Raw genomic sequence first — 16,259 nt, 5'->3', positions numbered from 1 at the left:
CTTAATGCTTGCCTGTGCTGAGGTGAGAGAGAACATTGTGTGTGTGTGTGTGTGTGTGTGTGTGTGTGTGTAGAGAGAGAGAGAGAGAATGAGGGCCTTGGTTGCTTCATCCTTGAGAGTCTGCAGACCACACTGGGGAACTGCGGCTCTTGTTAAATCTTTGAATGGAGGAGGGAAGAGCGATGGGCACCGAGAGGAGCGACCCCACTTGCTCAGCCAGTCTCTTCACCCAGACTTGGCTCTGGAGCTGTCACTTAAGCTTGCGTTTCCCTGGAAACCTTGTCTCCTAGTAACTTCAAAGTGGTAGCTGTTGCCTGGAGACCCAGGGACAGGGCGGAACTGTGATTTCCTGGGCTTACTCTCTCCCTCTGGGGACAGAAAACAGCTCCACGACGTCCCCCAGGACACCCACACACACAGCTGGGCACCCCTACACCCTGCACACACACACGATGGCACTCTGCATATATTCCTTTTTCAGATTTCTGTTAACACACACAGCCCAGCCCTGACACAAAGCCTTCCCTACAGTAGCCCCACATTCACAGTCCACAGCGTTCCTTGCACACACGTGCGCGTGCACACACACACACACACACACACACACACACACACGCACACGCACGGGCACATCTTGAGATGATTGCTGTGACTGACCCTTTCCACACAAGTGTCCAACCGTCTTCAGTACGCTTACACTGGTCTGGGAAGCAGGCTGCTTCAGCCCCCGACCCAGACACACAGCCCGACGCTGCACAGCTGAAAGCACACAACCCACCCCCCCACCCCCCCACCCCCCCACCCCCCCACCCCCGCTCACAGGAGCACGCTGAGCACAAGGCCTTTGCACTTCTTCCTCCTTGCCCAGAAGACTTGGCTCTGAGGGCTCCGTCTGGCTCTGCTCTGTCTGTCTGGCTGTTTGCGGATTTGGGCTCTTCCTTCCTCCCTTCTCCTCAGCACCGAGGACTAAGCACAAGGCCCCACGCATGCTCAGGAAGCCAAGCATCCTAACACCGGGCTGCATACACCCTGGCCCTCTTTGCCTTTCCCCACTTCAATGTTTTATCTGCTTATTTTTATTTTATGGCTGTACGTGTTCGCCTGCGTGTGGTGTGTGCACCACATAAGCCCGGTGCCCTCAGAAGTCGGAACTGGGACATCCATTGTGTGACTGGTGGCTGGGGACTGCGTCCAGGTCCTCCACGAAAGCAGTGCGCACTCTTAACGCCTGATCTGCTTCTCCAAACTCCCTCCCACTTAAAAGTGCTTATTTTACTTTTTAAATTTTTATTTTATTTCATTTTCCAAGACAAGGTTCCTCTGTGTAGCCCTGGCTCTCCTGAAACTCTCTGTAGGCCAGGCTGGCCTCAAACTCAGAGAGATTTTGCCCACTTCTGCTTCCCAAGTGAATGATGGGAACAAAGATGCACACCAACCACTGCCACTGCCGCTGCGGCCGCCTGCAACATTTTGACTTTTTAAACTGAGACGTTCATCTCCTTCCTTAAGGTGCCTAGGCTGGCCTTGAACTTGACCTAGGCAAGCCTCGAACTCATGACCCATCTGTCTCAATCTCATAAGCCGCTGGGGTTACAGGCTGCAGCACTAGGCCTGGCCGCCATTTGTTTTTCATGTGTGTGTGTGTGTGTGTGTGAAAATTTTTTATGTGTATGAGTATTTTGTCCACCTGTAGGTTTGTGCAGCACAAATGTGCATGGAGGCCAGAAGAGAGCATCAGAGCCCCTGGAACTGGAGTTACAGATGGTTGTGAGCCACTGTGTGGGTGCTGGGAATCAAACCCAGGTCCCCTGGAAGAGCAGCCAGTGCTAGTCCCTTCTGAGGGCCCTCTCTCCAGGCCCCGACACTCATTGCTTATCTGTATGTTCTGCTTACGGCTGTCTTACCTGCATGCCTGTTCATACGTGTGCCTGCTACCTGCAGACAAGACACCAGCAGAGTCGGGTCCCCAGGAACTGCAGTTCCAGTTGTGAGCTGTTCCGTGGGTGCTTGGATTGGACCTGGGTCCTCTAAAGCAGCCATCTCTCTAGAATCTTTCCTATTCGTTTTTATGGGTTCCTGCGGGTGCCTGTGGGCACTGTAATGGCGCACAAGAGACAGAGGAGGGTCTGCGGGAGTCAGAGCCCTCCTTCTACCATGTGGGCCCTGAGATTTGAACTCAGGCTGTCATGCAGGCTTGGTGGCAGGCCGTTTGATCTGCTGAGCTCTCGTCTGCCCCCACTGGTTCATTAAGTTTGTGTGTGTGCTTGTGTGTGTGTGTGTGTGTGTGTGTGTGTGTGTGTGTGATTGGGGAGCCACATGGCAAGCATGTGGAGGCCAGAGGAGAACCTTGTCTATCTCGTTCTCTTCCTTCCACTTGACCTGTGTTCGGGAGACCAAACTCCCGTCTTTGCAGCCCGTAGCTGCCCAGCTTTGTCTCAGGCAGCCCAGGCTGGCCTCCAACTCGCTGCATCACTGAGGATAGCCTTGAGTTTTGATCCTGCCGCCCTCCTCTCCCGGGAGCGTGGGTTACAAGCGTGCCTCGCGTGCCCAGGCACAAACATCATATCCTGGGATGGGATTCAGCCTCTTGCACACCAGGCACACGGCCTGCCCCGAGCCGAGCTCCCAGCACTGGAGGGCCGGAGAAGAACAAGCTGCGCCTTCCACCTGCGGCCATCCCTTCCTGATGGGTGTCTGAACAGGGACGAGCCGAAACCCTCCGCAGCAGCCCAGTCCTCTGTCCCGCCATCCCGCCGACTCAGCACCAAGGACGGGGCAGCCGGGCTGTCCTCGGCCCTGAGACTGGGCCCCCTCCCTGGCAGCCCCACAACGGAGGAGCAGGAGCTTTCCAAGCAGCCCGCCCTGGTCGGTCAAGACACCTACGACCTCAGGAGAGCCTTCTCAGGGCTGCATGGCTGATCCCTCCACCTCCCGGACCGCTCCTCCACCTCCCGGACTGCCTCTTCCTCCTCCTCCACCTCCTCCATCTGCCCTTCATTCAACGAGCCACGCAGACATCCCTGTTCTTTCCCGGAGCCATCAGGCAGGGGCCTCACCTCAGAACCTTTGCCCTGGCTCCTTGTTTACCTGGGCATCTTACTGCCACACACCTACACACGCTTTCCGGATAGTCACGTGACCCCCTTCCCCACATCTCACCCGTGCTTGTGCTTTTTTCTTCTCAGCGGACTCCAGAAAACTCAAGGAAAAATTATCTATCTGTCTGTCTGTCTGTCTTACTCCTTTCCTGCTGATGTAGCCCAGGCTGGCTTCCAACTCAGTGTGTGGCCAAGGACAACTGTGGGTTCCTCATCTTCTTGCTCACCCACCTTCCAGTACTGAGAGCACATACATGCGCCCCACTCACCCACTCTAAAAATGTCTCATTTTTACATTTATTTATTTACTTCTATATATATTTTTTCAAGACAAGGTTTCTCTGTGTAGCTTTGGCTGTTCTGGACTTGCCTTGTAGACCAGGCTGGCCTCGAACTCACAGAAAACTGTCTGCCTCTGCCTCCCGAGTGCTGGGATCACATGCGGGTGGCACCACGCCTGGCTGTTTCATTGCCTCTATTTTCTTAGTGAACAGGAAGAGACGCCATGCTGTGGTCAGAGGACAACTTGCATGAGCTGGTTCTCTCTTCCTACCCTGTGGTGCCGGGGCAACAAACACAGGTCAAGCGGCAAGCACCTTTACCCAGAGCCATCTTTTCAGCCCCCAATTTTCTTAACCTTAAAAACACGTTTTTCTCTTGTGTATACATTCCATGTGAGTATAGGTACCCTGGAGCGCAGAAGAGAGCACCAGATCAGCACCAGATCCCTTTGAGCTGCACTCACAAGCCAGTGTGAGCCATCCTACAGGAGCCCTGGGAACAGAGCTTCACTCAGCCATGTTTCCAGGCCCTCTTTAAACAAAAGGCCTCCACCATCATCATCACCACCATCACCACCATCATCATCACCACCACCATCACCACCATCACCACCACCATCACCACCACCATCATCACCACCATCACCACCACCATCACCACCACCACCACCATCACTACCACCACCACCACCACCATCACCACCATCACCACCACCACCACCATCACCACCACCACCACCACCACCACCACCACCATCAACATCATCATCACCACCACCATCAACATCATCATCACCACCACCACCATCATCATCATTTTGGAAAGACAAGCAGACAGGGAGGATGTGCCATGTCACGTGAAGGTCTCCACAGTTTGGCCCGTCCTCCTGCCCTGGGTTCTAGGAATGGGCCTCAGGCTGCCGGCAGCTTTCACCTGCTGAGCCGTCTCACCGGCTCCCACCCCACAGTCCTTGGCTCATCTTCCCTGAGCTGTCTTCTACCGCTCAAATACCGAGAGCTAACACACGAGAGCTGTAAAGCCAGGTACTGAGAGTCCCTCTGTAGTCCCCGGATGCAGGGAGCTGAGGGCTGGCGGCCGCGGGCCACATAGTGAGCCCCAGTCTGTACAGCAGATAGACATCTTAAGAGCTTACCTAAGTCATGGAGCCTAGAGTTTTCAGGTTCACAGAGCTTCAGAGTTGAGGGTCTCAGGTAAACCAAACTAACTTTCGTGGCCAAAGACAATGTTGAACTCCAGGTCCCTCTGCCTCCCGCTCGCCCCAGTGCCTGGACCACAGGTGTGTGCGCTGCACCCGGTCTGTGGGGTGCTGGGGGTGTCTGCTAGCCAGGCAAGCGCCCTGTCAACTGCCTCACACCCCGAGCCTGACCCCGGATGTTGACCCATGCCCCTGGCCGCGTGGCCACGCTGCCCCCCACGTCTGTCCTTAGATACACTGTGACAGCCCACCCACACCCATATTCTCAGCCATCTAGAGCCCGTCCCCCCATCTCCCAGCACTCGGGGGAGGCGGGCAGGCGGCCAAACTTCTGTTACAAACAGGTCTTTATTAAAGATGAGGAGGAGGGCAGGGAAGGGGGACAGTGTCTCGTCTGCCCACTGCCTTTGGCTGCTCAGGGTAGGGTAACCCCCTTCTGCTCTACCCGCGCCCCCCAAAATGGCACAACTGCAGTGAGGCTGAGGCATAGGGGGCAGTGTGAAGGAGGAGGACAGGGCCCAAAAAAATAAAGTCTTTTTTTTTTCCACAGCCCTAATAAATAATAGAAGGTTTGGGGGTGCCCTGGGCACAGCCAAGGGGGACAGCACCCGGAGCTCCAAAACCTGTGAACTGGGGCCAGCCCTCCTTAAGTAGGGAGTCGGAGGGTGTGAGGTGGTGCATCTGGGGAGAGGGGAGGGGGTGCTGCAGGACGCTGCTATGGGGGAGCCTGCCCCCCACCCTCCAGCTGGACTCCGGGATCCTGGGGAGAGTCTGGATGCTAGCCCTCCTTGGCTTGTCACGGGCGGTCCGCCATTGACTGGAATCATTCCCACCCTCCATCCGCATTTCCAAAAGCCAAGGGCTCCTATTGGCTGAACACTGGCCAGAGCTGCCTCATCTTGCTTGAGGAGGCTAAGAAGTAAGAGGCTCCCATACATTTTTGTAAACTTTTGGGTTGAATTCTGAGAACTCGGAGCTCTCGTTGGCTAGGCCACGGCCGGTTGGGCCAAGCATCAGCCACTGTAAAGGGTAATCCTAGGGACATGGGACCACCTGGTTGTCTGCCGACCCGGACGTCCCAGAAGGCCAAAGAGCAGCCAAGAGATTCCCCCCCTCGAGGTGTCCTTCCAGCCATCTTTTGACAGCTGGCCTGGCTGGTTTGGAGGGCAGGGGCCGTTAGCACTCACGTGGCACACGCACGCGTGGCTGGGGGGTGGGAGGGGGACACTGGGTAGGTCGGAGGTGGTGGATCTCACAGCAGGTGGTCGCGGCTGGCAAACAGGTAGGGGCTGAAGTTGTCGCGGTGGAAGGGGGAGGGGTGGAGTCCACTGAGGGTGTACAGGTCCCGCAGCAGGGGCGTGGGCAGCAGCAGCTTCCGGCCGCGCCCACCTCCCCCGCCCGGGCCCCCGGGGCCGGGGGAGGAGGGCGAGGGACCCTGGCTGGGAGTCGGTGCGGGCAGGGGCAGCGGCAGAGGCAGGGGTGTTGGCTCAGACCTCAGTCGAGGGCGGGGCACACGGGGCGAGGAGCACATCGCTGGGGCCCGGGAGGACACGCAGCTGGGGATCAGGTGGCCACGGCGGGCACAGTTCTGCGGCTCTGGGGAAGACAGTCAGGGATGGAGAAGTTAGTAAAGCCGGGAGGGTGGCAGAGGAGCCCAGGTGGGTCCTCCGCCCACCTCCCCGGCCCCCCACTTTACCCAGCGCTTACTGGATGGGGTGAGCCGCGCCGGTGTCGAATGCGGCCTGCAGGTCTCGGGTTCCTGAGACAAACAGTAAGAGGGGAGGGGCTAGAGGATCCCGGGACCCCACAACTCACGGTCGACAGATGGCCCCATGGAAAAACGCAACAGGGGTCTCCGGAGGGAGAGGGCAGTGTCGCCTTCCGTTCACTGAGGCTGTTTTCTTCCCAGGACTTCATCCCCTGGGCTGGGTGGCTACCCCCTCTCCCCTCATCTCCTACCTCCACGGCCCCCCTCCACCCGCCACCCTCTCCAGCCCGGAGTAGCTCCTGGGCCCCCTTACCTGGGCCACACTTAACTTTTCGAGGGGGCTGTCCATGGTGGGGGCCTGGCTCAGGTCCTCCCAGGGGGAGAGCCTTCGGCCAGAGGGGGGTCGGCTCTGAAAGTTGTGCACAACACAGGTGACCTAGGACGGGGGGACGGGGGCAGATTGAGGCTCGAGATCACCAGCGCGAGAATTCTGAAAACATCCGCCCGGTTTCCAGAGAGAAACTGAAGCTCGAATTTACGGACGCAGATAACCTTTCTTTGCAATTTTACTTTTTACGTATCGAGTGATATTTTGAGACAAGGTCTCTCTATGGCTGCTCTGGAACTCTTTTTGTTTCCAGCTGACCCTGAATGCAAATCTGCACTCCACCCCCACCCCCAGGTGCTGGGATTAGAGGCGAGGCGTGCCCCACCACTGACTGCGTTTGTTTGACCTTTTGAATATTGACTTTTTTTTTTTTTTGTTTTTCGAGACAGGGTTTCTCTGTGCAGCTTTGGCTGTCCTGGACTCAGTTTGTGGACCAGGCTGGCCTCAAGCTCACAGGGACAAGCCCTGCCCCTGCCTCCCTGAGTGCCAGGATTACAGGTATGTGCCACCGCACCCAGCTGATTTTTATTTTCTGTGAGTGTTTTGCATGTATGCTTAGGCAAGGAGGCCCAGAAGAGGAAATTAGATCCCCTGGAACTGGAGTTATGGCTGTGAGCCACCACGTAGGTGCTGGGAACTGAATCTAAGTCCTCTGCAAGAGGACCAGTGCTCTTCAATGCTGAGCTGTCTCTCCAGCCTCCGATGTAATTCTAAAAAGAGATTTTTTTTTTATTATTTATACAGTGTTCTGTCTGCATGTATGCCCACACACACCAGAGGGCACCAGATCTCACTATAGATGGTTGTGAGCCACTGTGTGGGTGCTGGGGATTGAACTCAGGACCTCTGGAAGAGCAGCCAGTGCTCTTAACCTCTGAGCCACCTCTCCAGTCCCTGGAGATTGCTTTTACCAGCTGAGCTTTCTCGCCAACCTTTCCCCGGATGTCTTAGGAGGGGCTGAGTTACGGCTCGCTGCCTAGAACGCTTGCCCAGCATTCCCGAAGCCCTGAGCTCCATCCCCATCCCCATTCCCACCAGTACAGGGCCTTGGTGAGGCAGGTCTGTGATCCCAGCACTAGGGAGGTGAGGCAGGAGGATCAGAGGAACAAAGTTGTGCTTTGCTGGACAGCCAGTCCCAGGAACTACAAGAGAGCCTGTCTCAAAAAGAGTCTTAAAAAACAAACAAAAAAACCAGTCTTGCCGGGAGTGGCAGTGCACAGCTTTAGTCCCGGCACTTGGGAGGCAGCAGTAGACAGATCTCTGTGAATTCAAGGCTAACTGGTTTACACATCGCATTCCAAGACAGTCAGGGCTGCACAGTGAGGGCAGTGCCACCATGACTGGCCAAAACATACCTTAAAAAACATATTTAGAGGTCTGGGAAGGTGGCTCAGTGGTCAAGAGCACTGGCTACTCTTGCAGAGGCCCGGGGTTCTGTTTCCAGCACCCACGTGGTGGATCGGCCATCTGTAACTCCATCTCAGCACACTTGCCTGTTCAGGCACAACACACACACACACACACACACACACACTTAATGCAGGCAAAACACACAAAATTAAAACTAAACACACCTTTAAAAATATACGTATACCTTTAAATGTGTGGGAGGGCGATGCGTGTTTGTGGGCGTGCAGTGCGCAGGCTGGTGTGTCTGTGTTTGTGGAGGGCACAGGTCGGCGCGTGTGGAAGGTCAGCCTGTGGCATCATTCCTCAGGAGTGTTCCACCTTGCTTTTTGAGACACAGCCACTCACTGGCCTGGAGCTCCCAGATTAATCTAGACTGGCTGGCTGGTGACCCCCAGGAACCGTCCTGCTTCTGCCTACCCCGGGCTGCGGTGATGGGTACGCCACTTCCGGTGGAGTTCTGAACTCAGATCCTCACGCTTGAAATGCAAGCGCTTTACCAACCACCGGGCCCTCATCCTCCACTTAAAATAAACAGTATTTATATTTATCTCAACCGCAGTGTGCTGTGGCATCCCTCCGTGGTAAGACCCTGTCGAACCCATTTCACAGATGACGACAGGCAAGCAGTCAGGGCCAGAGGAGAGGACACCGGCTCTCCTCGGGTCACCCAGCATCTACACCCTTCGGCCTCGCTCCTGGTTCAGGGGCCTGCTGAGAGGTCTTACACACGGAGGCGGGTGGGAGGGGACTCACCAGAAAGGTGGCGATGGCCGCTCCCGTGAGAAAGCCAGCCAGCACGTCTGACCAGTGGTTGCGGTACTCGGCCACGCGGACCACGCCCACCAGGAAGGCGGGGCACAGCAGGGCCAGGCAAAGGGAAGGTTTCACCAGGCGGGAGCCCTTCACGCGGAACACGAGGGTCACGTACATCTGCGGAACCCAAACGGGTGAGGGGACGGCCAGGGGGCTCCAGGAATGGGGCAGGGGACCCTCGGCGGGTCCCCGCAGAGGTGAAGATGTGGCCAGAGCGCCAAAAAGGACGGGTGAAGACTCATGGAACCGGGTTCCACCGGACGAGGATGCTCGCCGCATTGAAACGTGACCACAGACCTCCCTAGGGAGCCGAGTCAGGGTCAAGGGGGCAGGTCCGGGAGCTCCAGAGGTGGCTCGGGAACCTCATGGGGCCACAGGAGTGGTAGGAGGTGGCGGGGGGGGGGGCATATCAGCCAGTCACTCCAGAGGCCAGTAAAAGGAAAGACATCAAACAGAGCGCAGGAATAAAGGCAACGCACCGGAGGGGCGGGGCCCAACCAAGGGGCGGGGCGAGAGCTGCAGGAGGCGGAGCCAGAGCCCACAAGCCTAGCCTGCTAGCCAGCTAGCCAGCAGCTCCAAGGGGCGGGATCCCAAAAGACAGGACAATAGGGGAGAAGTCAGGGCGCTAGGGCTGGGATGCACGAGGGTGTGGCTTCAGGGACGTGGGGTGAACCTAAGGATGCAGCTCAGCGGGGACAGCCTCCTTCCCAGACCTCCCTCGGGTTAGCAGACCCCACCACCACACACACACACACTCCAGACCCCTGGCAGCTCCCCCGGGGGCCTCACCGCAGTGTAGGTGACCGCGTAGGCGCACAGGGCCGCGTCCTTGCAGGGGAAGGCGCGACGGGCGGCGGCCACCAAGCTGGGGCTGCCTGCACAGGCGCTCTGGTCCGTGACGAAGCGGTCAGGCCCTGGTCGGTCGGGGGACGGTGGTGGGCAGCCCAGGGCCGTGTAGTTGGGGCGACACACCGACAGGAAGTGAGGTGTGGGGTTACCGGTCACCACCTGTCCCGCATTTGCAAAGATGGTCGTGGTGAAGAGGCCAAAAGAGTACACGCCTGGCGGTGGTGAGGAGAGAGATCAAGTCGCTTTCACTGGACCCCTCCCAAGCGCCCCGCACGGTTCCATTAAGGCCCCTGTCTGTCTCTTTCAAATATATATATATATTTTAAAAGTAGCATGTTGGTGGCACTCGGGAGGCAGGAGGACCTGAGTTCTAGACTGGCCAAGTCTACAGAGAGAGTTCTTAGAACAGTCAGGGCAACCCAGAGAAACCCTCTCAAAAAAAGGGTGATTTTAAAAATATTTATTTGGGGTGTATCTATCTGTGTGGGCACTATTGAGCTTTGTGTGGAGGTCAGAGGACAGCCTAAGGGATCTAGTTCTTTTCTCCTTCCACACAGGTTCTGGAAGCTGAACTGAGGTTGTCAGGCTTGGCCATAAATTCCTTTAGACCAGTCCCTGGTCTCAGTCGTCTCGCTCTTTCTAGGGTCGCCACGAAAGCCGACCTGGGGCCTGTGATAACTGGGTGAAGTAGCCGTACACTCAGTGCCACCGCAGGACCCTCATTACAGTGTGTATTTACAATCTGTCTCTAAGTGTACCATGTGAGGGCAGGCCCTCCCTGACTCCATCACACCACAGGGACCCCTCCACACCATTGCGTCAGGAACTTGGGACCAACTAGAAAGACCTTCCTGGAATTTCTGGAGTTCCTCCTCTCCTTCCCCTTCTCTTCCTCTTACAGATCTTTTAAGAATTACATGTATTTGTGTATGCTTACGTGTGTTGGAGGTCAGAGGACAGCTTGTGACAGAGGTCACGTCTGTCCTTCTAGCATAAGGGTCCTAGGGATTGAACTTTCAAATCGTCAGGCTTGGTAGCAGACACAGTGCCTTTACCAACTGAATCCTGTGACTGGCATGTCCCTTTTCCCAGACCCCTACCCCACAGGCAGAGTCTAGCTATGTAGCCCTGACTGGCCTTACAATGGATATATAGACCAGACTGGCCTAGAACGTTCAGCCTACCCTGAACTTTAAAAAAAAAAAAAAAAAAAAAAATATGTGCATGTGTGCCCCTGTGAAATTAGGCACATCACATGGCACAGGAGCCCCTGGAGGACGGAGGGTCTCAATCCCCTGGCAGTTGAGGCCCAGGGGGCTGGGAGATGTCAGATGTGAATGCTAGGATCTAAACCCAGAGCAAAAAGCACACCCAACCACTGAGCCATCCTTTCAGCCCCCGACCTAACCTTTGAGTATTTAGAGTAAGGGAATGTGCCAACCCACACAGCTTGCTTTTTTTTTCTTTTTCTTTCTTTCTTTTGTCTTTTTTAACGCTATTGGTAGCTCAGGCTGGCTTCCAAACTTCAGATCTTCCTACAACAGCCTTCCAAGGCCTGGGATTACAGATGTGCCCCAGCACTCAGGCTCGAATTCTTCGTGTGTGCAAGCGTATATGCTTGTGATGGAGGTCAGGGGACAACTGCAGCTGTTGTTCTTCTGACACCTTCACATTTTAAGACTGAGCTTCTCACAGGCCTGAAGTTTTGCAAAGTAGGCCGGACTGGGTGGCCCACAGCCTCTGTGAGTCCACCTGTCTCCACTTCCCCTCTTACCGTCTCTGGAACAACAGATGTGTGGCATCTCTGGCTTCTAAAAGAGATTTTCTTTCATTCATGTGTGTGCGTGTGCACGCCTGTGTCTGTGTTGTATTGTGTTTGTGTATGATTGTGTGCATGCTTGTTTCTATGTGTAGGTACATGCATGGAGCTATGTATATGTTTATGTGAATGCATCTATGTGCATGCATGTGTGTGCATGCCTGTGTCTCTGTGTCTGTGTGCGCATGCGTGTAGTACTCGTGTGTGTGTGTGTGTGTGTGTGTGTGTGTGACACCTTGAGTGTAGTCAGAGAACAGCTCTAGAATTGTTCCTCTGCTTTGACCACGTGGATCTGGATATTCACACTCAGGTGACGCTTGGTGGCAAGCACCTGTACCCGCTGAGCCTTTCCGATTCCCTGGCCTGAGATTCTTTTTAAGGCGGAACTGGTCCATGTTCCTTTGTGCCTGAACTCACCTCCCTCCCCAAGACCACTGCCCTGACCCCGGCCTCATCTCTCACCCAGGAAACGGACCAGCCTCCGCAGTGGGGGGCTGAAGCGGCAGCAGGCCCCTGACACAATGGTGCTCTCCCCGCTGACAGGACGGCTGGACGGTGGGGCAGGGAAGAAGGCACGTGCCAGCTCCCCCAGCAGGATCTGTGGACAAGACCAAGATGGGGTCTTCCTGGCCTTCAAGGCCAGGGCTCCACCAGCCCCAACCTGGCCTTCTTGTCTTCTGGGAGATTCGACTCCCTGGTATCCAACCTGGGTGACCCACACTGTCTCACCGTAAAGGTGGGCCCAGCAGTGACCAGGGCATAGATGAGGGCAGGGGGCGCCCGGCTAGCAGCCTCAGGCCCGGGGTACGGCTTGGCATATGCGCTGTCATAGCAGAAGAAGCCCTGGGTGTGCACAGGGAAGGTGTCCGTGAACTCCAGGCGGTAGGCAAGCAGGACCACGATGCCCAGCAATACAGACTGCAGCCGGTCAGGGCCAGAGAGAAGCAGAAAGAAACAGGAGGAGGTCAGAGGCCGTGAGGTCCGACAGAGACAGAGATAAGGGAGAGAGAAACTGGAAGATGGAGGAAGACTGAGACAAAAGGAGAGGAGGGAAGGAAGGAGTTACGACAGTGCAACCTTTCCAGCAACTGTAGCTGGTGCTGTTTTCTAGTTTCTGGTGGGCTTTTGTTTTGGCATTTCTTGAGACAAGGCCTCATGTACGCCAGGATAGCTTAGAACTCATTATTGGGGTGACTCCTGATCTCCCAGACTCCATCTCCCAGTACTGAGGTGACAGTTGTGGGTCAATTATTCAGTGCTGGGGACAGAACCCAGGGTTTGTTCAAGCTAGGCAAGTCTCACACCCTCACCCCTGGTTTGTTTTATATTTATCTATTATTTTTTTAGATGGTCTCATTATGTATCTCAGGCTGTCGTGGAAATCATGACAGTACTTCCTTGTTTTGAGACAAGGTTTCCCTTGCTGGCCTGGAGCTCACTATGTAGACCAGGCCGGCATCGAAGTCACTAGAATACACATGCTTTTTGCCTCCCAAGTGCTGTGATTAAAGGTGTGTGCGACCACACCTGGCTTGTTTGTTTGGAGACAGGATCTCCCTCTGTAGTCTTAGGTGGCCTGACCAAGCATATGGACCGACCTTGCGTTCGCAGACAGTCTCCTGCCTCTGCCTCTGTCTCCTAGATGTTAGGATTACAGGTGGTTTTTTTTGTTTTGTTTTGTTTTGTTTTTGTCTCTTTCTGTCTTTATCTCTTTTTGAGACCCAGTCTCATGTAGCGCTTGACTTCCCTGAAATCCTTCTTCCTTCAGGCTCTCAAATCCTGAGGCTACACATACGTGTCACCATGCCTCTTTAGAGATGAAACTGAGGCTCAGGCATGCAAAGTCCCAAAGTGTGATGGATCAGGGAAGAACGGGGCCGGAATCCAGTGAGGAATGCTTCGGAGCCCAATCGTGTCACCACATCTCAAGAGAAACAGAGCAGGAGCAGAGGTTGTGAGGAAATGGGGTGCAGGAGGTCAGAGAGAAATGGTAGGAGAGGACTGGGCCAGGAGCAGGAAGACAGGGTGGGCAGAACAGAGGGAGGAAATGGAAACCAGGAGTACTTTCTCAGAGCAGCTAGAGGTCCTCACCTCCACAAAGACAAAGCAGGGGATGATGGAGAGGCTCCGCTTCAGGTGAGGCCTCCCTCCAGCCATGGTGAAGGCCGGGCCTGTGGAGGGACAGGGAGTGGGCTCTCCAGGGCACGCCACTGAGTAGAGGAGCATCCTGGGACTCTGAGTCTGCTCGCTGATCTGGCCACGCTCTGCAATCTACTTCCCACGCTGCTGGCCCTGCTCACTGAACATCCCTGCCTCTTCTTACACCGGGGCTCCGGCTTCTACCAGAGACCTCAGGCTTCTTTCTTTCACTCACATTTACCATTTGTGTGTGCACGTGTGTATGTGTGTGTTTGTACATGTGTGCCACATAGTTCGTGTGGAGGTCAGAGGGCAACCTGCGGGAGTTGGTTCTCTCAAAAGATTCTGTAGTGGTCTCTTCTCTCTACCTTCTATTAAAGAAATTCTGTGGGTCCCATGCCGTTTATGGGGTCCTGCAACTAGTCTTTAGAGAAGAGTACCTCTCTTCTTGGTACCGAGTTCTGTCATATTTTAGGGAATTTCATCTTCTTTTCCCAGGAGATCCCATGTTTCTTGCCCTCTCACTCCTCCAGTCTCTTCCATTATGACCTCCACCTCCTGGCTTCTGGATCTGGTGTAGGCTAACAGTCAGATGCTGCCCCTCCCCCAGCGGGCCTTGCCTCCACCCCATCTCCCAGGCCAGCTGCCCCCCACCCCCCCAGGCTCCTCCCTAAATCTAACTTCAACCCCCCAGGCATTGGTAGCCAATACAGCCAAGCCAGCTTTGCCCACAACCACACCTGGTCTCACCTGTGAGAGCACCCTAGGGCTTCCTACTGGCATCCACCTCGCCCGGCACCAACTCACAGCTGCTCCCGGAGGCCAGCAGGGCAAGAACACTCATCTCCATTGCATGGATGTGGAAACTGAGGCCCAGGCAGATGAGGGTAGGCACTGTGCATCCAGGGCTCCATTGAGACCTGCTCCACAGAGTGGCGTGTTGGAGTGAGGGCACCAGTGTCCAGCTGTGCAGAAGTACCTGCACGGGTTCTCCCACAAGACAAAACCCAGCCATGGCTTCCATCCCAAACCCCACATGCAGGGACACCTCAGAGCATGACATCCATCCATTCCACAGCAAAATCCAGGCACACTGTGTGGGGTGCCTGCTTCATGCCAAACAAGCCAGATTTGATCATTCACACAAATCCCCAGTACTAAACACACACACACACACACACACACACACACACACACAGTTTGCATACGGCCTGTCATAAACACCCACACGGATGGAACATACCCCCTCAAACACCAGTCAGAGAGACAACCCAGCCCCCCACAAACCCTTACCCTGGTACAGTCACCGCCACAGACTCAAGGTTGCCAACACACTCAGAGTCACAGCAGAGTCACGCCACACAATGAGAGTCACAGAACGGGTCACAGAGTCACACCCCCAGCTACAAGGCACTCAGCGACAGTCACACACATGAACACCCTCTCCACAGTCATAGGAGAGACAGTGTGCCACCCACAATTTCAGCCACATGGTCAGGCAGGGATATACGTGACACGGACTTGTGACCACACGCATACAGAAGGCACGGAAGATCACACACCTGCCGGGCGGCAAAACAGCCATGCACCGCCAATAACCACAAAATGACAGATCAGATCACACAACCAGATACCTAGACAGTCGACAGACAGACAGACACACACAGCGCAAGCAGTCACACTCCAAAGAAGCTAGTGAGCTTGCTGGTGTTCTTCTCTCTCCTCTCTCTCTGCCACACACACACACACACACACACACACACACACACACACACATCTGCGGACACACCCGAGCCCACCGAACCCATCACAGCCAGACAGCCACACAACCAGTTACACAATCAATCACACACTAACCCGGGGCAGCCACACCGCCATTCACCCACAGCCACCCTCGCATGTGGCCAGGCTCTTGAGGCCCCGGGTGGGGGGTTGTCCCCTCCCCCATCCCCATCTAAAGCCCGAGATCGCCGCCTCCCCTCCCCCTGGCTATCCCCTTCCCCCCACCCCCTGCAATGGACCCGCAGGGAACGGATGGGAAGGACCCATGTCCCCGGTCTGGACCTGCGTATCCGGATCGAGCAGCCCCCGGGCTGGGAAGATGGGCGCCCACGCTCCTCCCTCACCCTGTCTAGGCCGCCGCCGCCTGAACCCTCGCTCCGTCTAGATGATCGCGGTGCCGCAGAACAGTCAGACAGACGGCTGGTCAGGCAGGCGGACAACGAGATGAAGTCTGGACCGCCGGGCTTGTCGCTGCGCGCAGACTCCGTGGCCAAGGCAGGGGTGGAGCCACAGAGCTCCTTATTTGCATAACCCAGAGGGGCGGGGGGCACAGGGCATCATTTGCATAACCAGAGAAGGGCGGGTCTACAGAGCCAGGCAGGCGGGGCCACTTGGGGTCTTCATTTGCATAACACGGTGGGGCGGGGAGTTGTCAGCGTGTCACGCCGGAGCTATAGAACGGTCATTTGCATAACTCAAGGAGACCGGGCAGGACTGGAAGAGACTGGAAGGGAAAAGAATGGAGATAGAGGAAG

At 55.7% G+C, this 16,259-nt stretch overlaps 1 protein-coding gene across 4 annotated transcripts; it reads right to left on the bottom strand.

Annotated features, from left to right (window-relative positions):
* Positions 1 to 4,925: 4,925 nt before the first annotated feature.
* Plppr2 (phospholipid phosphatase related 2) lies at positions 4,926 to 16,000 on the bottom strand. Of its 4 annotated transcripts, none has more exons than XM_021643819.2 (10): positions 15,849 to 15,999; positions 14,473 to 14,642; positions 13,675 to 13,754; positions 12,313 to 12,501; positions 12,046 to 12,181; positions 9,705 to 9,976; positions 8,856 to 9,032; positions 6,618 to 6,740; positions 6,304 to 6,355; positions 4,926 to 6,192 (listed from the first exon to the last, which is right to left on the bottom strand). In XM_021643819.2, the coding sequence occupies exons 3-10, from the start codon at positions 13,738 to 13,740 to the stop codon at positions 5,849 to 5,851; spliced, it is 1,359 nt and encodes a 452-aa protein (XP_021499494.1). In that variant the 5' UTR covers positions 13,741 to 13,754; positions 14,473 to 14,642; positions 15,849 to 15,999; the 3' UTR covers positions 4,926 to 5,848. The 4 variants fall into 4 exon arrangements, with proteins under 4 accessions (XP_021499494.1, XP_021499498.1, XP_021499495.1 ...); XM_021643823.2 differs by having other exon boundaries at positions 6,634 to 6,740; XM_021643820.2 differs by having other exon boundaries at positions 15,787 to 15,930.
* Positions 16,001 to 16,259: the final 259 nt, after the last annotated feature.

The sequence above is a fragment of the Meriones unguiculatus genome, chromosome 1 (genome assembly GCF_030254825.1).
Source record: "Meriones unguiculatus strain TT.TT164.6M chromosome 1, Bangor_MerUng_6.1, whole genome shotgun sequence".
Lineage (NCBI taxonomy): Eukaryota > Metazoa > Chordata > Mammalia > Rodentia > Muridae > Meriones > Meriones unguiculatus.
This window is presented reverse-complemented; position numbering and strand designations above follow the sequence as displayed.